General features: G+C 45.8%; 2 protein-coding genes across 2 annotated transcripts in view; one reads left to right on the plus strand and one right to left on the minus strand.

Annotated features, from left to right (window-relative positions):
- Positions 1-773, minus strand: part of LOC146191295 (WD repeat-containing protein 55) — a 32,171-nt gene extending 31,398 nt beyond the window's left edge. Inside the window, exon 1 of the mRNA XM_084601794.1 lies at positions 584-773. The gene's annotated coding sequence lies outside the window, so the exon portion shown is untranslated. The remainder of the gene's footprint in view (positions 1-583) is intronic.
- A 91-nt stretch (positions 774-864) lies between these two features.
- On the plus strand, positions 865-9,291 carry LOC146191296 (post-GPI attachment to proteins factor 2-like). Its single transcript, XM_084601795.1, has 4 exons — positions 865-1,301; positions 5,312-5,683; positions 6,047-6,155; positions 8,587-9,291. The coding sequence occupies exons 1-4, from the start codon at positions 1,146-1,148 to the stop codon at positions 8,724-8,726; spliced, it is 777 nt and encodes a 258-aa protein (XP_084457921.1). The 5' UTR covers positions 865-1,145; the 3' UTR covers positions 8,727-9,291.
- Positions 9,292-20,316: the final 11,025 nt, after the last annotated feature.

The following is a 20,316-nucleotide window of genomic DNA, read 5'->3' on the forward strand; positions in this document are numbered from 1 at the left end:
CAGGCTGACAACCAATCAGGGGTACCTTACAATACAAAACGTATCCACAACACATTGAAATGATTGACATGTGCAACAGTACAACCGCACGCTAAACCCACATTGCCATGCTGTGCTAGTGACATCAATACACAAGTTAGCGCGCAGTCATAAATGGTCTTCAAGTATCACCGGGTGCACGGGTTATTACTGGTATTGCGCTGGCTCCAGCTGGCTAGCCCGCACTAAAAAGAAAAAAACATAGGCACTGTGCCCCAGGTTCTAAACGTACTTGAGGTAGTTGGTGATCACTCAAAACGTTTTGCAGCAATACAGAAACCGTAAGCAGGTAATTTGAACGGATTGTAATCGAAAGAGTATCCCACTGCGTCGGCATTCACGTGGCGTATCGAACACCGCAGCAAGATTGTACACTTGCTCTCTGTTGCGTTCATCGCTCACACGTGCTCCTCAGAGCACCACTGGCACCACTTAGGCACCACTTAAGCGCAGACCGCATTACATACCCAAATAAAGCTACTACCAGATTTTACTAACGTCAACGTGATCAACGTGTTTTGACACATGACTGACCAACACTTACCGTTACACGCAGGGCGGCAAAGTGTAAACTAAAAGTCAGAAGAAACCGTTGCTTCAAACCGCACTATAATGGGTTTCCGCGCGCAAAACTACAGCACGCGGCAGGTCAGCAAGAGCGCTGAGCTTTTCCACGCGAACCCTGCGCAGTTTTTGTAGCCACCATAGTAACCATAACCATAGTTCTTGGGGAGGAGGTCGACCAGGAGAAGAGAAAGCCGCAAAATCAGCCAAGCGAAGCCGAAGGCCAAGCGTTGCGCGTAGCCGCGCTAGCCGCGCTAGTGGCGCCTCTCTCCGGCTGTGTTCGTAGTTTTAATGGCCGATCGCTGCTGATGGTAGAGCCGCTTTTGTCCGCAGGCGTCGGTTAGGTTTCCCGCCGTATTAATGTGCCGCGTAGAAAACTGGAGGCCTCTAGAAATTCCGTTTTGTCAACGGCTCATCGCATAATGACCCGCGGTGCCAAATTCAGGCGCTAAATTCCATGGCAGCGGGCCTTGGGCCTCGCCGGCGAGCACCAGCTTCCTAGCCATCCCGAGAAGCCGACAGCCAGAGCGTCCCAGTGCGCGATGGATACGTTAGTACCGATGGAGCACGTGCTGCTCCGGATTAAGGTCCTGAATCTAGCCTACCTGACTGTCGCGCTGCCCCTGTTCACGTTGCTGTTCTGCTTTGCCACGTCGATGTTGTTCCAGTACACTGCCGTGAACACGACGGTTTGCAAGGTAAGCCCGATAACGCTCTTTCGGGTACGCACGTAACGACGTTGATCCGCTCTAGTAACGCGATTGATTTTTGCCGCATCGAGGAACCGCTTATTTTATTCCTGCCTTCTGTATAGCCTTGAAACATCTTGTAGTGCACCGTAGCTTGTGGTCGTTGTTCGCCGAAGTTACCTTTGCCGCTTAGCTCTGGTGTCGTGTGCAGAAGCCTCACTTGTGCGTGAAATTGCGCGCAACGGCTGAAAGGTATGCAAATTGCTATCAGCTTTCGCGATGCGCTCATTAAGTAATACTGACATGCGGATCGAGTATTGCGTACTCATGTAGAAGTTTTCATTCATCAAATACCAGCATTTTCTATGTGACGCCATTATTTCATGACTGTTTAATACTATTTTTATTAGCGTATACCTTCTGGATGTGGTGTGCTAAGAGCTCCAGCATTCTTACGCTAAGAGCGCGTGCATGTGATTTTCTTGCTGTAATTGTAACAGCGTCAGAGAGTTTCGAGCGTTGCGCGAGTCGCTATGCGGACTAGTCCTGCAATCGCGATGAGTCGCGTGCTATTTGCGTAGCACACGTGATGCTTTCGTTGGTCATGCAGTGAAGCCACACAAAACTGACCGCGGCGCACCTTTTGCAGTTCGTTTAAAGGGTACCTAGCACGAGGTTCTGATCGAGCTCAAGCTTCATCAAATCCATTTATTTAAGGAAATTTTAGCTTTAGAGTGGCTACATAAGAAACATTTCGAAGCCTAGCTCTTTTGTATCTCTTTACTGCGCACCAGACAACTTGAATAAGACTCCTCTCGGTCATTTCGCCTTCAAAAATACGCAACGAACTATGTTCATTCGGCCTTTCAGCGTTTTATTCTTTATATTTTAAACCGAAAAAAAAAATCACTGCTCGGATCACATTCTTATATGGCGAGGCGAAGGGAGTGGGGATAACGAAGTTTCAATCCCGGAAAAATTCCTCATAAAATTCCTCATAAAATTATCGACATTTAATACGAACATTCGGGTTACTGGGATTTTGTTCGCGCTCACTTGGGTTTCATCAAAGCCATGGTTTTACACAGCTAAAAGAAAGAGAAAAAAAAAAAAACTGATTCGGAGACGGAACAAACCCCACCGAGACAAAAAAAAAAAAAAAAATGAAAAGCTCAAGCATTTCTTTAAAAACAAAATGTTTCAGAGGCATCTGCCTGAAGAATGGGCCTTAAATAAAAGAATGGGGTGGTGCGCATGAATAAATATACAGGAACGGACTTCAATGAATAAGAAATGGATCCTGTTAGAACCATTTTGAAGACCGGCACAACTTCGCCTAAAGCGTGAATTTTTCAACACAATTTGTATGGGTCTTGCCGAAGCCGTTGGGAACACAGTAATAAAGCCTTTTATCAGCTTACTCTGAGAGTGACGCGATGTGCGTGGTAATAGCTTGAATTTATTAAAGGTGCAAAAATCCGCGATGCTCTTTTTCGTTTGAGCCGTTCGGGGCCCCAGCCATTTACAGGAAAGGAAAGTCTAAAGACGTTGTAGAAAACTTTTGCAAATATTCGAGGTCGGGGATGGACTTTAGACTTTAATGAAGATGCAGCGGTATGGAGAAGAATTCCTACTGCGAATGCCGGCACCTGCATGCAGCCGAGAAGGTAAGAAGGGAGGGTTTGTGCAGGTAGTACAGCATACCACCCTCCCCTGCGCATGCATTTGTCAGACATGTCAAAGCGCCTCTCCATTCTCCCCCGTTTTTCTTTTGAATATAAGCAGACGAAGCAAAGCGGGGAAGACGGGAGTTGACAAAAATTGTGGCTGCGCAATTTATTGCTTTCTCTGTTAAACTCTTTAAACTCTGAAATTCCAGGAGAGCTCTTGGGCGCTACCAAAAGAAGAAAGGTCCTTAGGCAGGTATTTTGTGCTTATCAGCGCAAGTAGACTCCTAAGGATCCCTTCCATTTTGGCGACTGAGAAGATAAGCTATACTTAGGCTAAGCATGCACTGGATAAGGCATTTTCTCTATGTGTAGCCCGTGTATTGTACGATGTCAGGGCACGTTAAATGAACCCCAAGTGATCGAAAGTTCCTTAGCACTCCGCTACGGCGTCCCTGATGGCCCGAGTCGTTCTGTGACGTTAAGCTCTACAAACTCTGCGCTTTTCTCTGAACGTCCTAGTTAGCCCCCCTCCCCCCACCCCCCCCCCCCTTTTTTTTTTTTTCGCGCTACAAAATGAAATTGTGTTTCAAGAGAGGGAATGGCGCTGTCCCTCATTAAGTGAGTATGTCAACTGCAGCGTGACGGAGTGAAAGAAGGAAGAGAAAAACTGCTTTAGATATAGCTTAACGCAAGTTTTACGCAAGAAAAGTGAATAGGCTTGGTTGGGCTTCTAGGTCTATACCTGAGCCTAACAAAGCCTAATTAGGCTTAGCAAAATGTAATTACGGCCAATGTATGTTCATACACTGACATAACAGCTGAGTTCCGTAATGTGACCTTACGGGCATTTAATCTAAGTAAGCCTATCAAGCTTAACTAAGCCTAACATGCTCAGTTTGTCTTAGGAAACGTAATCACGTCAGTTTGTGTTCAGACACGTTCGGACTTCATTTCCTCACCTGTGCTTCACGCTGGTTCAGTTAGTGTTGATAGGCCTCACAAGCTTTGACTTTTACCTTGGTCATGATCACAGCAGATCATACCAAAGCTAGGCTTAGCTGTCGCCATATAGCAACAGTCGGTTAGGCGGACGGAATCTGAAAATAGGCGAAATCCACCGTGTTTCCACGCTGACATGTTCGGACCCTATCGGTTAGCGGATAGGGGGCATAGCGAGGTATGAGCGCGCATGCCCAGAAAGGGAGAGGGGCGCGGCTTTCATTCTGCATTTCGCCTACATTGAAACGCTGTCGCTGGATAGAAGAGCCCCCGTTACTAGCCGACAGTCCGTACGGGAGAGGGAAAAGGATAAATTATAAAAGGTGCAGGAACTTGGTGTCTGAAAAAGAGCAAGGAGAAAAGTTAAATGTCAAAGTATTTCTGATGGGCAATTCTCTACAGCTGCGGTGACCGGTTTGAGCTAACAACCAGTGCGCATGCGCATCCTCCGCGTCCGGCACACCTGTGCGCATGTGCATGGGTGCCGTATGACGATCGGAGCAGACTTCGCCAGTGTGTCGCGGCTGTCGTCACATAAGATGGCTGCAAACATGATGACCCATTATCTACGTATTGCTATGTCCCGAGTTGTGTTATGACACAATTTGCCAACGTCCTGTTTGAATTCTGGCATCTCATGTTGCCTGTTTAAGAGGTTGGCAGGCGGGGGCGACCTCCTGTAACTATGCGCCTATAAATATGCGCTCTACAGTGTCAGACAGCGGCAGCGCTCTGCAGTTTTCGGCAATTTCTGAGCAGTTTATTTGCAATTCCAGGTAAAGCTGTAGCGCCCCCCAGCCTGTTAAATTTTAGACCAGTCTTTGCGCCGAAGTGATATTGATACCACGACCATACAGTAAGTCGCGATTGAAGCAGCGCGCGTGGCCAACGTCAGCGTCTTTTCAGTGACGTGGCGGATATGTAACCGTTCATAGCTGCCCCGAGTTCTACCCACTATATACTAATAAAGCAAACGTTCCCTGTGGCATTTTGTTTAATTCTTGCTAGCGAAAGCTGGAACCGAATTTAAAAAAAATTAACGCGAATAACAGTGCTCAGCCTCCCGAAAATAAGTTCGCAGCTTTGCAGATCCCACAGTGCAGTTTTCAGTTCAGTTCAGTTCAGTCGTTCAGTCGTGTCCGACTCTTCGTGACCCTATGGACCATGTCACGCCACGCTTTCCGGTCTCTCACTATCTTCTTAACAGTGCAGTTTAGCAGTCCATACATTGGCGTTTGGTGAGCATGTTGACAGGCCGGTGCCTTGGCCATCGTGGTTGGTCAGCGCCTCGCGGCCATTGGGAAGACGAGAGTAGAAGAGTAATCAAGCGACCGCATTTGTGCATCGCAGGTGTACAACTTCTGCCCGTCGGTAAGCGCCATCACGGGCATCTCACCTCAGCGCTACGTGTGGCGCATGGGCGTGGCGCTACACACAGGCCCGCGGCTGCTGCTCGCCTCACTGTACCCGCGCTACTTCGCGCGGCGCGCTGCCCTGGTGGCTCCGGCGCGCCGCGCGCTCTTTTCGCGCCTGACGCGCGCCAATTACGCGCTGCACCTGGCCGAAGCCCTTTCCCTGGTGGGCGTCACGTACGTGTCCAACCGGGAGAACTACCCGGTTCACGAGAAGATATTCATCGTCTTCATGGTCTCCTCGCTGCTCTACATGCTCGGCACCTGCCTGGCGGTGCACATGTGCGCCCACAAGGACGACACCGAGCTGGTGAGAGGCGTGCAACAGTTGGTAGGCCTGGTTGTCCAAGGAGAAAAAAAAAAAAAGAATTAAAATAACATTATCTCGCCGATATCTGCTGTATGCAGTGAGAATTAACGCTTTAGCTTTGGTCTGCGCGGAATAAAGTTTATTTTGGAAAAAGGCGAACGCAATACACGATCGTATTGTATCGCAGCGCAGTTGATTCCCCGTTCTTGCAAAGTACTACGTCTGTTGTACTGCAGAGTGAGTGAAAGTCTCACCAGGAATGGATTATCGGTGTTGGTCGGCTGACTTGGAACCGAACCGTCGCACTGATTGCGACGCGGCGTATCTCGCCGCATCCTCACGTGTCGCACTTCTACATCGCAGGAGCGCAAGTCGCGGCGTCTCAAGATGTCGCTGTTGGTGCTGACGCTGGCGGCCAGTGCGGGCATGCTCTTCTTCTTCTACAAGCACCGCATCCACTGTGTCGAGCTAGGTGAGCTCGCGCTGTGTGGGATTGTCGAAGGGAAAGACTCCCCTTCTGCCATGCTTCGTCAAACTTATGTATGCGACTGAGGGTGTGAGCTCTCGTATAGGGGGCTATCGACACTGTGTTAAGGGATGGTGAGCATGTTTTGTTCTTTTATTATTATTATTATTATTATTATTATTATTATTATTATTATTATTATTATTATTATTATTATTATTATTATTATTATTATTATTATTATTATTATTATTATTATTATTATTATTATTATTATTATTATTATTATTGCAGAGGCGAATTTGGCTAAGGTTAACTCAGCCTTACTGCAAGCTGGGTTTGGGGATGGCACAGCCTATCTGTCATGATGTCAGCTCAGATTATTCCTGCTCCGTGCCTCCCCACTCCTTCCTCATCTGTATATATTGCGCAGCATTTGGTTTTGTCGCACACCTTTAAAAGACGTTTCGCACTCTGCCTTCCCTAGTGGAAGTATGACATACTGTTCTGCCTCAAGTCGAGCTGAGGTATGATGGGAGGGCAAAGGCAGTGCCCTGCTCGAGCGTGCAGTCATCGCCTGTCTCAATTCACTTTCAAATGGTCATACACATAATAAGGTGACCGTAACGATGGAACGGCAGTGCGGCCCTTTATTATGCCGATTCGTCATACTACAAGGCAATGGACGAGGAGAGATGTTTCCGGAGTTGCTCCGGACAGAGATGCACTTTACTTCGCGGTCACATCATAGCAGCACTTTACCTTTAACAGAACGAAGTATACATGGTATATCGCTGAGATGCGACGTTGTAACTGTGCCACTGTGCGATAGATTCATGGTGCATAAAGTTGACGTAATGAACCAAAGGAGTGTGCCAGTAGCGTGAGCGAGACGAGTTCAAAAGTTGCTGTCATTTTTCTTTTTATTTTTTTTTTTTTTGTAAAATCTTCAGTGCCTAGTTCATTACATTTCGCTCCCCGGCTCACTGGCTAGGTTACATCGGGAGCGCTTATAGTGGTTCTGAATGACAAACTGGAATCTCGACTTTCCCGCGCTTATATCGCCTGTTCGTGCGAGAGATGACGTGAATGTGAAAATACTGCGCTAAATGTGATCCTGTGTTAATTGAGCTGGAAATCAGGTTTTATTTTCTGCAACCATTTTATTTGCTGCAGTGAGGCCATTGATAACCGTTTTGACCGTTAGGCGCCCACAGTAGCTAAATTGCATGCTTTAGTTAATGATTCGGTGCGTGTACGGAATATTTTAAGATAATATTTTTTTTTTTTTACGTTCATATATCGTAGATCTCCGGCTGCATAGAACGCTCTAGTGGCAGGCTCTGAATGGCTTACGACCGGGCAGCGTTTGTTAATGAAGCATCACGTAGAATTCGCCACTGTGTGATATTGAAAAACACATTTATGGGACGACAGCAGAAAACTAGGCGCTCCAGTTCAACCCCCCTCACCCCCCCCCCTCCTCTTCCGCCGCTACACACACGTGTATCCTTTTTTTAGACCTGATCGTGAGGTTTTGTATTAAAAAAAAAAAAAAAACCTGACTCCTCTTCGCCGCATTATTTCGGCGAACCCGCCACAATGGAACCTGCAATTTCATTCTTGGCATCTCATTGCCAGAGCCGCTGTGGCGTGAGGCGTTTAGCAAAGCAGACATGAGTTTCGAACAATTGCGACAGTAACCAAAGGGCAGCTGTTTTTTTTATTATTATTTTTTTTATTTTTTTTTTCCGCGGCACATTTGCAAAGGTCACTGTATTGGAAATGTGGTCGATACGGGACGGCTGCCGCTGTCGGCTGTGTTCATCACTCACAAGTGCCCGAGTTTTCCAGTGGCGGGGGCTCTGACGTATAGGCCATTCCTATTGCTCGCGTCGTTTCAGGTGGTCATTGCGGAAGAGCGACTATGGTATTTTTGTGCCGCGGTGGCCACTGACATTTTCTATCCTCGGTGGGCTCGTCTTGTTACCGAGGAAAAAGAGGATGAAAAGAACTGTCGCCGCATGATACACGGGTGACTGGTCGAAGCATGATCGCTCAGTGAACGCTATAGACAAGCGGTGCCCATTAAAATGGTTTTACTGGCACTTGTTACCTGTACCTGACTCTGGCGTTGTACCCGTGAGCACGAGCTTACAGGCTTCGAACGCCAACTGCCGTGGCAGCATTTGGATGTGGAGGCTAAAACACTCGCCCGCTATGCGATGTCAGAACTCGTTAAGTAGTCCCTGCCGCTCAGAATAAATCCGGTGAATTCTACTACGGCGTTTCCACGTATAGGCTCACGCACCACGTGCTAATATACCCTGTTATAGCGACGCGTTGCAAGAAAACATGCCTGGGCTGTTGGTTAGGTATGGTAACGTTAACTTAACCCTTGACCTTTTCTCGTTTTCCCTTTTTTTTTTTTTCGCAGCGTTCAGCTGGTTCTCCATCTGCGAGTACGTGATCTGCCTGTGCAACATGGCCTTCCACCTGACCCTCGTGTACGATATCCCCAACGAGGAGCTTCTCGTGGGACTGCCCGTGACCACCTGCTCCCGGAAGGACCAATGAGACATGCCGCTAGTGCCAATGGATGCGTGATCTCTTCCACACACACACACACCTCTCTCTCTCTTTCTCTCATTCTCTCTCTCTCTGTCTGCGTCTCTCGATCAAGTCCCGCTCCGGTCTTTAGCGACCGCTGCTGGCCGCGCGCCCCCCTGCGAGAAAAATGTGTGTGCGCGCGTCTTTCAGTGCACGCGCGCCGGGTAAGTATATATAAGCAAGTCACAGGTCGGTATCACTTGTAGAGAGACGTTTTATCCGAGCTAGTCGCAGCACCATCTCCGTCTCACACGTACGACGACGACGACGGATGACGACGAGAGAGAGAGTTTCATAAGTCGTCGCTGGCCGCGTGCTGCGGCGGCTTGTCACGTGGTGCACGTGTGCCTGTCTCGACCAGCAGAACGAAACGAAGCGACGGCTTCCTGACGGACGGTTGGTGGAATAAACTTCCGGAGGCAAGAGCGATCCCTCTCTCTCTTCAGGCACTCTGTCCCCATCGTCGACGTCATCGGGGCAACTAGTCATGTGCTCAAAGAGACTTCTCAAATAAAAGTCGCAGTTTTGTCCAGGTTCGTGCTACCGCTAGTTTCTTCTTTGCGCTTGCGTTCACCGACTGCTGCTGGGGCCGCCGCAAGCGGCGCAAAACAACCACAAGAAGTCCCTACATATAAACTAATTTCACGCTGCGTGGTCTGGGACATAACTTCGCCTATAAATAAGACACACTGACTGCATCTTCGTTCGTTGTAAATAGGTTCGGCTTAAATTATGTCCATAAACAAACTAGTCATGTCAGCAATAAGTTTCTTTGGCACGCTTAGTAGCCATCACGGAAGCCAGCAGTATGAGGACGCCTCTTTAATGAAACAAGCTTTCTGGCCGTCTTTCGTACTTACCACGTTCAATGCTAGCGCTGTATCCCCGCGCTGTCTAACAAACGAGCCTACTACGGCTTCTCTAGTTGCGCATTCATGGTCGTCCATTTTCCGGGTTCATTAGCGTCGTCGACTGGCAGATAGCTTGCATCCGTTGAGCCGTTGCAGTGCAACCACTGTTGCGCCGGAGGTTTTGTTCATCTGTTGGAGTGGTTGCGTCTCCAGACGTCTTGACAAATAGAGGCACTGTGTTGGGCTGGCGCGAGCTGTAGGTCTCTCACCGGCGGAAGTAACCAGTGAACAAGTAAGACCAAACGACCTGAAGACTATACTGCGCGGCTAGATGCTGCTCGTTCCTAATGTTTCTGGCAAGTGTCTGAAGTTTTTGTGGCCAACAGCTGAAAGAAAAGGGCTGAAGAAGGACTAATGACTGACTGAGCGATCCGCCAGCAACCGTACTCTGTCAGCCAAAAACAGGCAAAATGGGACGAACTGAACCACTTAGCTCTCGCAGCAGACGTTTAGTGCATGAGGTGATAAACAGCGACTGATGTTTCTTTGCACTCCTTCTCTAAGTGATTGATAGTTACTTTTTCGAATGATTAATGGTTGTGACGACGCAGTTAGCCTTAACGGGCGAATCCCTGTTGTTATTTCATCTCTGTACCCTTAGAGAGTACGTTTTCTTTCTTTTTTTAACATCTTTATTTTAGTTGGAGCCTCGGCTTGTCAACCATTCTTGGTACTCCTTGGAACTTTACGTTGTGGTCGCATCACAATGCACTGTCCCAAGATCAGCACCCGTGCAACTAGGGCAGTGCACGTCGTCGGTTTCTGGATTCGAATAGCGCATTTAAAAACTGGCCAACACAACATGCCGCGTTCCGTTTCCAAGGTTGAGCACACTGAGCTCACGAGAAAGTTAATATTAGACATTCTGAGATGCTCGTGCCAAGGGTGGTCGTGATCATTGAAGAAAACGCTAGCGATTACATGGACGTCTGTCTAGTTAACACGGTTCGTGGCGTCCGTTCCAAGTAGGTTTTATATGCATTATAGTTGTATGGCAACGTCAATGCAGTCTAGCGTTGTAGCAGCCACATAAATAGATTACCGACTTTCAGCACTGAACGTTCTAGCATTAACAACGTGTGCAAGTCGGCCGGTCTTACTGTGTTTAAGAGGCTGCACTCAGCCGCTGGTGCCTGTACCTAAGAAGAGTACGAAAAGAAAACGAGAATTTTGTCTGGAGTAATGAACATGCATACATGTTTACTAAAAAGGGGAAGCAGGGGCAGCCTAATTAGGCAGGGCATCACCTATGAGTCCGTGAGGAGGCCTTGACGCGTCAGTTGTGTTAACCTTAGGTTAGGTCGTCCCCTCTTTTTTTTTTTTTTATTTCCTCTTTTTTTTACTTTGAGTGAATCACTACGAAACCTTGATGACATCGCTTTATTTTTTATGCGAGAGTTGCGACAGGGCGATCTAAATGCACATGGCGGTATCCGTATTATGCCGTACAACGCGTTCGCAGAAGGCAGATGTGGCTCGCATAATAAAATGCAGGCTTTATTTCGGCAGAGCCAGCCCTCTCGTTGAGTTTGAGACTGACTGCAGCTTACGGACTAATAACAGGGGTTAAGTGTGGAACAAGAATGCAGTGGTAGTATTCAGGCGCTCCGAGCTAGGCTGTCGGGACCTGATAGTTGTGAAGAATTGAGCCACAATATTTACGTCAACAAGCTTTTCATTAGTGTGACACTTACATTCGCAAAACCAATATTAATGTTCATCAGATCCCGTAAAGAGTTGCGCTAGTTTAGGTTCGAAGCCAAAATAGATGCGGTTCTCAAAGACGATGTATGTGCTGTAGCATTTTGACTCTCGCAAATGCGTAGCCTGGCGAAGAAAAGTTTTCTATTGGTAGACCAGTCCTGAACCGGCGTTAAAACAACTAAAAGTGGACGAAAAGAAGAAACCACAAGTGGCGCGTAGACAGTTTGGCGTTTGCGAATTACTTGATTAGCATGCGCTTCACTCTCATTCGTTGGGGGAACAGTATGCTGCCTTTTTTTCGAAATTTCGCCGTTTCTTCATCAGAGGTGAATTTCATCACAGGTGGTATCACGGTGCGATGCAGTAGTGCTTAAAAAGAAAGGTCAATTTGGGCCAGATAGCCTGAGGCAACCGGCGGGAAAGTTTCTCTACGCTTGTGCTGCGCAAAGTTACGCAAATTGTGGCAGATGTAAGTGGACAGGTTAGATATCAAATTTTTGCGCTTTATTTACTTACTGCGCTTCCAGCTTTTGTGAATAAGGGCGCAAGTTATGGCTCGTAATAAATCTTACGGGATATCCTGCCTTACATCCAAACCTGCCGTATGCTTGAAGCCTTCATGCTAATGACTCTGCTCAGAACCACCTAGGTGAGATATGACAGACCCCTGCTAAAAGCGGTAGAAGATAATGCATATTTCTCTCTGTCGGCTCTTCTTCTTTCTTTGTTTTTTTACTCACTCACTCACTTTTTTTTTCTTTCCTTTAGATGTCGTACTTACTGCTTTTTCTTATTGTCAGCATTGACTGGTGCGCATATTGCGCCTTGCGAAATAACAACATCCACTATCATGGAGCGTTTCGTCCTATTCAATTCATTGCCCGTTGTATCAGCGCTGTTTTCCTGAGGATACACCACCGAGCGTAACACTGCGTTATATTGGTTTTCTGCCTCATCCTGCTCAGGTTGCGCTTCTTTATCTTGCGCAAGACTCCCCACCGACCTTCTCCGTGACCCCTACACCACGCCGCGCGCGCAAGCGTAAGGCGTCACTAAAGGTTGGCACCACCGTGAGAGGATGGGCCGCTCCGCGAAAGAAGCGGCGCGCGAGAATAAAAGCAGAAAAAGAAGCAAAGCGGGTGCGCTAGCTCCTGTAAAGCTGGCTCGGCCGCAATGTGACTCGCCGCGTGGCGGAGCAGCCTCTGCAGGCACGGGAACGGAGGCGGTGTGGTGGGGAGAGGAGGACGATGGGAGAACGGCGCATCGACCGGCGGCGCAGCGAGGCCTAGCTAGCCGAGCGCAGCAGCAGCAGCAGCACGAAGGAGGCGCCCGCCATGGCGCGTCGACGCCCGCCTCGCCGAAGAAGAAGGACGCTAGCAGACCGGCCATCCTCCCGACACCACCACTGAGTGCGCCCGCACAAGGTATGTGTCCCCTACTCTTGCTGAAGGACTCTACCGGATGGCCTCGGGTTGGGGTGGTGGCCGTTGCGGACCGACAGGGATCCCGGGGAGGCCGCCTATTTGGGCCGCTACTACGGCACATAGCTTTGACCCTCGCGCTACGGGTGGCACTGCACTCGTATTGTCCTGCCGTCTCTTCCAAACATGTGGGGACGCACAGTTTACACGATATTTGGGTCACTCCTAAGCTGCTGCTTTACGAAGTCGGCAACTCTCTCTCACTGGAGCCACTTGCAGTGTCTCCATCTTTGCTCTGTTGCCTCTCTACGCTAGACGCGCTGGCTCCCCCCGTGTCTTTGTTTTGGGGCGGTCCTTCGCGCGCGCGCTCGTTGCAGCAAAGCGCGGCTTATGGCTAATTGTCCGTGCGACGCCAAGTGTCGCTCTGGGGACAGCAGATGAAGGGTGTGACTGTTTAGTCACTGGCTCTTTGAAGGCACTTGTTCCACCAGGAAATTCATTCCATCTGAGCGTTGTGTGTGTTAGGTGCGAGCATTCTGAATACCAATGAGGAAACATGCACGAAGTGTCCAGCGCGCCAATGTCTTTTTTTTTACTTTTATTATTATTGTGTTGCCACTACATCGAAACACGACTTATTCATTACAACTTAGAGCCGTAGCTTCCATCGACAGAAACCTTGGGCGTTTTAATTAATTTTGAGTGGTGCTATTATCTTTATTACTATAGTCCAAAAAATGAAAAAGGATTTCTTTCAATAAGAAGGAGAGGTCGGTGCGTCATCTCCTTAGTGACGACTCGCTTTTATGCATATTTAGTACACAGCACACTTAATAAATAATGACAGCTACAGCGTCTGAGCGGAACGACCGGAAAGGTCCGCCATGGAAGAGCAACTTAAGCTGTATAATCGCTTGTTGTCTTTTATCATTTCGTAGGGTCTAGAGATCTCCATTCCTTATTTTGTTGCTTTTTTCAATGAACTGAAAATTAAAGTGCCTCAACCTCATTATTCCAGTACACACTCTCTTCGAAACAAAGCAGATGTGGTTCCCTCATCTAAGGTTGCCATGCGTTTTTTTTTTTTTTCATTCTGTAAAGTAGGGACAAACAATTAAGAGTTATTAAAATGATTGCGCGTGGTCATAAGCCGAGTACTATTATCGCCTCTCTTTGCTTTAAAAAAATCCACGGGAAATAAAAGAAATTAGGACTGTATCTATAAATTCAAGCACCAATTCAAATAACTATACCATTACGTAATCCATACTCATAATAGATAGCTTAGGTTCCGATAATAACTAATAGTGATCACGCAATTCTAAAACCACATGTATGATTAAATAAGCAGCTTATTTTATCGAAATACTCTAAAGGCCCAAGCGAGCATTACAGGAGGGAGAGGGGGGCAACAGTAAAAACAATGCAACAAAATTTGCGATAAGTACATAAGTCGTTAGCCAGGAACACAATGCTGAAAAGCTGGTGCTTCAAACAAAATATAAAGGCAGATGGTACCAAATATTCAAGTTTTTCGGAGAGGAGCGTTTCAGCGAACGCGGATACAAAAAAAGAAATGCAAGAATAAAGATTACAGCTCGAAGTGACTTTTTAGACCGGTTACAAACGTTTCGTATTCATTGCGAAGTCGAATAAGGTATAACTGCAACCCTGCATAAATGTATAACTGTATAACTGCACTAGGTTAAACTCGAGCCTACCATTCAAATAATCATAAATACAAATTTCACCTTGGCAGAGCTCCATCTATTGCCTGGCACCCAAGAGTTCCTATTAACCTACTGAGACATTCATTGCCTTAATTTTGTAAATTTTGTGAGCGAATCAGTATATACAAGTGCTTGCTGCCGTCATGTAAATCCAACTTCACTAACAGTTTTAAGCGATCTTTCTGACGAAATAATGATTCGCAAAATATCGAGCACGAACGCACGAACTGCAGATAAACAGGCCGGTTAGGGAGAAGGAGAGGGGATGGGTGGAGGTGAAGAAAGGAGGACGAGAGTAAACAGATCTGCATTCCGATTGGCTACCTGCTGCGGATGGAAATAAATGACACGGAGGTGGAAAGGAAGGAAACGAAATGTAGACCCTGTATTTTGACGTTACCGAAAGTTTGCTACAAAAGGGACCTCTTAAGCACGTTTGCACGAAGCAAAAAATGGCAAGCACCCATTTGTAGTGACCGAGAAAACCAAAAAGCAGAATAAGATAACTAACAAGTAACCAATTCCCACGACCCATCTGCTTCCATTGTTCATAGCAGTATTCCGACAAAAGGCAAGCTTAGCTTTGTGTGTGTAGTAGAAGTAATCAAGAGTTTGCGTGCTTGCAACAGATGAGACCATGAGCTTAAGCCTGGATGAAAACTGAGACTAAAACACAGACAGTTTTTGAAATGCAGGCGCACCACACGTTTTGGGTAGAAATCAAGAAGTAATGAAGATTTTTCAATGCGTTTTCTTTGAACAGTCGACCATGCCATGTAACTGCTTGCACGAAAACAGTCCGAGTACTGCTGATAAAGAGAGCTAAGTCACGTCAGTCACCTCGCAGTTATGGCACAAACTACTGTGCAACGCATGTGCATACAATTGCACCACCGGCCCCGGTCCGAATAAGTCACGGGGGCATTGGAAATTGTTGCCGCAGTTCCCAAATTCCCCAACCTGTGCGATCGCCAGAGATGGCGTGACTCGCCCACCATCGCGTGCTTGCGCTCATTACCAGCGCGGTTCTTTACCGCCTCGTGCCCTTGCTCTCTTTTCTATGGCACGAGGTAGAAAGCAGTACGCAGCCCCCAGGCAGCACCCCCCCCCCCCCTACTTTTCTCTTATCCCGCTCTATATCACGCTCAAAACATCACATCGAGCAGAGCATCGCTCGAGCTATTTTCTCACGGAGTTCATTCACAACCGCCCGCTTTGAGATATGTTTATTGCAAAGAAAATGTTAAGATTTTGACGCAAGTGCGGTGTGGAAACGTAGTGGAGCTCTCTTTGTCGGAGTCACCGGCACCTTCCTTCTTACAATCGCAAGAGTGATATTTCAATTTCAGAGCCACTCCTTAGTACGAGATTGAAAATGTGACGCTCGAGAGTGCGACAACCTAAAATGTATGTGCTTGCACCTGCACAAGCCATGCTTACAAGAATTATTCATTGCGAAGAAAAACTTTCAAAACGTCAGTCGTCTTTAAGGAGGTTAGCTGTAATAAAAGGGTAGGGCAAGTTAGTTTAATACCAAGCGGCGGCACTTCCTTCTTCAAAAAGATTATTCACATGAGTGCTCACTTCTTTTTTTTTTTTTTTTTTTTAGGGGGGGGGGGGGGGGGGATTTTGACAAGATAGTGCTAAGCACTTGCCTTTTTTCTGATTGAGATTCCCGTAAGAAAGAGCGAACGTTCGTTTAGCACGGATAATAGTCAAGTGGAGATTTGCTTACAACCTTTAGACTGATACAGAGCTGCTGCAGATAGTAACGTTATAGCAGTCGGAAAATTGTACAATATTTGGACTGATGCGGATTTACAACGAAAGATGCTTATAGCTTTTCGAGCCGGGTGCAACCTTTTACTGATTACGGGTTAGGATTAGGGATTAGGGGTAGTCCCTGCCGTCAACCATGGCAAGATTTAACAACATGCACTAAACGTCATGTTGAGCATCAGTGAGGACATTTATGATCAACGCTGCTGTAAAATTGAGAATGGCAGTGCGGATCGACGAAGCAACCACTTTTAAGACAAACCCAGTAATTTTGGACAAATTTTAAGAAGGAGTTTTTGAACGAATATTTTCACGCACTGTATAACTGCACCATAACAATCAATACATGCACAGATCCTCCTTCAGCAGGCTTGTAGTTTCTTGGTTCTTTTTTTTTTTTTTTTTTGGTTCCAAAATGTACTCCATTTGTTTTTTTTCTAAGGCAATCTTAATTACTCGTGAGATCGGGACAACCTTCAGAGAAAAAAAATTGCTCCTCTTTGGACTTACATCATTCCCATCAACATAGCAGATCAGTTATCGTACAATATCTCAAAACTTTCTCACGCTTAAAGGACGTCCAGGATGGCCGGACTGGAATACTGCATGCCTTCCTATGTGACTTTCTCAAAAGAGCTCCCGTTCTCTTCGTCCCTTGCCCAGGCTCACAATGGCCACGCCCACACTGGTCACTGGACCGTAGCGGGCACATTTCTAAAGGCGCTCGCTACAATGGTAAACAACCTGTGCGACTGACAAAAGAAGTAAGCAAGAATATGTAATTAAACCGTACATTCCGAAGCAACATTATCAGCGAGCTCAGTATTCTAGAACAGTAAACAGGAACACAGAACGCTAGCTACAGCACGGCGGCAATCAGGAGAGCTGGACTTGTGTTTACATCGGCAAAATATGCCGGTTGAACCGAGTGTAAAGGATAAAGAGAATACGAAAAGGAGAATGAAGATAATGAATAATAAAGAGCAATAAACAGAAGAAGAAAGGTAAAGGACAGCTCGACAACTTGACGAGGAGCTGTTATGTATACCAGCTGATTTTGTGTAGATTGATAAAACTAAATCAGGTAAAATATGACGTCTGCACTTCAAAGATGCAGCTGGTTTACCTCGCGAGTTCAATCGTTTTTCTGCTAGCTTCTTAATCAAAACATCCGAGACCTCCAATACTCTGTAGAAAAAAAAAGAAAAAGAAATGTCGCCCATCCGTCGCATTCATAAATGAGTGCCCTTCTCACCAATCCGCGGACAGAAGAGGTCGTGGCCTGGTTCAACTGCGCTTGCTTGTCACTGCAGGGGAGAAACGCAAACTTTTTTTTTTTTTAATGAAAGCATAGGGAGCGTGTCAAACGCATAAAAACGACGAAACCAACAAGAGTCCTCCCTACTAGTAGAACCACTGATACACAGGGCTGTAACAGGGCCACATGCGCAACAGGATAACACACACGCCAAGACGACTATGTAAATGCAGCGAACAATGCAGAAGCGATTCTAGAAGCAAATATCTTTCATTTAGTGAATATATCCTGGCATGCTCGTGACAGGGGAACAGTCAAGCTGTCCAGCGCGTTCTCATAAACGGCTCAATTCCGATCCCTAACAAGATCATTTTGCAACATTGGAAGGCCCGGTGGCATCTGCCACAGCGGCATATGTTGATCCCTTGATTTTCTGATAAAACGACCCCCCCCCCCCTTCTACAAACAGAGTAAGGCAGGTATATTGCACATTCTTAAAGGTTTTAGGATGGTAACTTACCCGACAGAACGATGACAGCAAATGAAAAAAATAGACAGCAAATATCTGAGCAGTTTTTTTTTTTTTTTTAGTGAATCTTGTCATTTGAATCAAAAACTAATGAAAAAAAATGAGACCATCATATGCCCTATGCGAAAGCAACCACTTGTAGTAAGTCGCCCTATGATGCAAAAAGTCCACCCCCCCCCCCCCCCCCCCCCCAAAGAAAAAAAAGTGCATAGGAGAACTTTTTTCTTGCATAATCCCATCTATATTGAATTCGAGCTAGAAAAATATCGACCAATTTTTACCCCCTGAATTGTGAAAAAAATAAAACCTGGCATTGAAGGTTTAAGAGTTGTATATGAGAGTCATTACCAGCTACAATATGTGGAAAACCCAGCATTTTATAACTTAAGTGAGACCAAAAGTACTGAGCTCAACACGCTCCGTATCATCACGCTCCAACTGCTCAAGATCGCGCACAACGATTTCTGCTGCAGAAGCTTGGTCGATGCACGCATCTCCTCCTTAGTCGATATATATAAAAAGCTTCAACGATTTCTTGCACGAGTTCACATTTGTCGTGATATAGCAAAGTACGTTATAAGAAAAGGAAAAAAAAAAAAGAAAAGATAGTGCATGTTTTGCAATGTGCAGCTATTTGTGAAACAAAGGAGCTTTTCAGCGACGTTTAATGCACCCTTAGGCGTTCGTTGACTCACTCCTCGTTTGTGAAGCTGTGGGTAAGTGAGGCTTCAGCGGCGTTGACTATGCGCGAGGCTGGGCTGTTGGAGCAAGTAGCACGGATTTAACAGAATCAGCGTGCTTTTTCCCAGTAAGACTTGTAGCGTATTTAAGTGCTGTCTTTCAAGCGCGTGACAGTCCCCGCAGCGACAGTATATAAATGGGAAGTTTACAATAAATCACTAGCTTTAAGTTCAGTGCACATTTATCGCCTTCTTTGTTTAATCAATCGGTGAGGCAATCAATCAACTAATTTATTTATTTATCAACCAATATTATTTGTTATTATGTACCTATTGGAGAAATGCTTTGTTGTTATTCATCAAAAACCCGCCTCCACCTCCCTCCCTCCATTAAAAGAAAATGCATGGTCTCTTAAGATATCTCTAAGGGGTGAATAGGGAAAGCCTAGTATCAATAGCAGCAGTCATTAGCAGTCGTTTTAATTATTACTACTTATTACTAAACATATTTAGTCCTTTATAATCAATTGTAGTCGTTACAAGTCGTTAGAAATAATAGTCATTAACAAGTCATTAGTACTCATTTAGTCATTACTGCTAATTACTAAGCATCTTTAGTCATTTCTAATCAACTGTAATCATTACAAGTTGTCGTTAGACAAATAGGTCATTACAAGCCATTAGTAGTCATTTAGTCACTACTACTCATTCCTAAGAATATTAGTAACTTCTAATCAACTGTAGTCGCTATAAGTCATCATTAGACATATTGGTCATTACAAGTTATTAGCAGTCATTACAAGTCAAGAGTAGTCATTACAAATCATTAGTAGATTATATTAGTTGCTACTACTCATTACTGAGCATTTTAAGTCATTTCTAATCAAATGCAGTCGTTACAAGTCATTTATGCACAGTGGTCATAACAAGTCATTAGCAGTCATTAAAAATCATTAGTAGGTCATTTTAGTCATGACTACTCATCACTAAGCATTTTTCGTCATTTCAAATCAATTGTAGTCGTTACAAGTCGTCATTAAACATATGGGTCATTCCAAGTCATTAGTGGTCATTATTAGTCACCATAACCTCTACCAATCTCTATTATAACCTGTAATTATCATTAACTTTTTATGTCTTTAATCTGTCTTCATACGGCGGACATTTCCTGATGAGGCGTACGGCGGTCACGAGTCGACCCACGACCGGCGGACACTTTCTGCCGACCTATGAAATTGAACCTAGAAAGGTTTTCGCCTTAAAAAAAGAAAAATGGTGCGGGGACCGGGTAAATAAAACAGTGGCTTTATTATGCCTGCACACGCAATAGAAGAAGCATTCGAGTTTTCCGCCAGACTACAATACGACAATAACCTGCTGTAATCAAGAGCAGAAAAAAACATAAATAAGTAAGATAGATTAGTTCACTGACTGAAAAACTTATTGCTGTTGTGTGCTTGCAAAAAAAAAAAAAGTAGCGTTTCCTTTCCATATTATGTTTTAACTGCAAGATAAAGGGAAAACGTTGCAAGAACGCTTAACCAA

This window comes from Amblyomma maculatum, chromosome 4, assembly GCF_055883805.1.
Source record: "Amblyomma maculatum isolate TAMU_Amacu chromosome 4, ASM5588380v1, whole genome shotgun sequence".
In the NCBI taxonomy this organism is placed as follows: Eukaryota; Metazoa; Arthropoda; class Arachnida; order Ixodida; family Ixodidae; genus Amblyomma; species Amblyomma maculatum.

Coding starts and splice junctions, on each gene's coding strand:
- LOC146191296 (XM_084601795.1), top strand. CDS start 1,146: ATGGATACGTTAGTACCGATGGAGCACGTGCTGCTCCGGATTAAGGTC. Junction 1,302..5,311: donor TGAACACGACGGTTTGCAAG/GTAAGCCCGATA, acceptor TGTGCATCGCAG/GTGTACAACTTCTGCCCGTC. Junction 6,156..8,586: donor CATCCACTGTGTCGAGCTAG/GTGAGCTCGCGC, acceptor TTTTTTTCGCAG/CGTTCAGCTGGTTCTCCATC.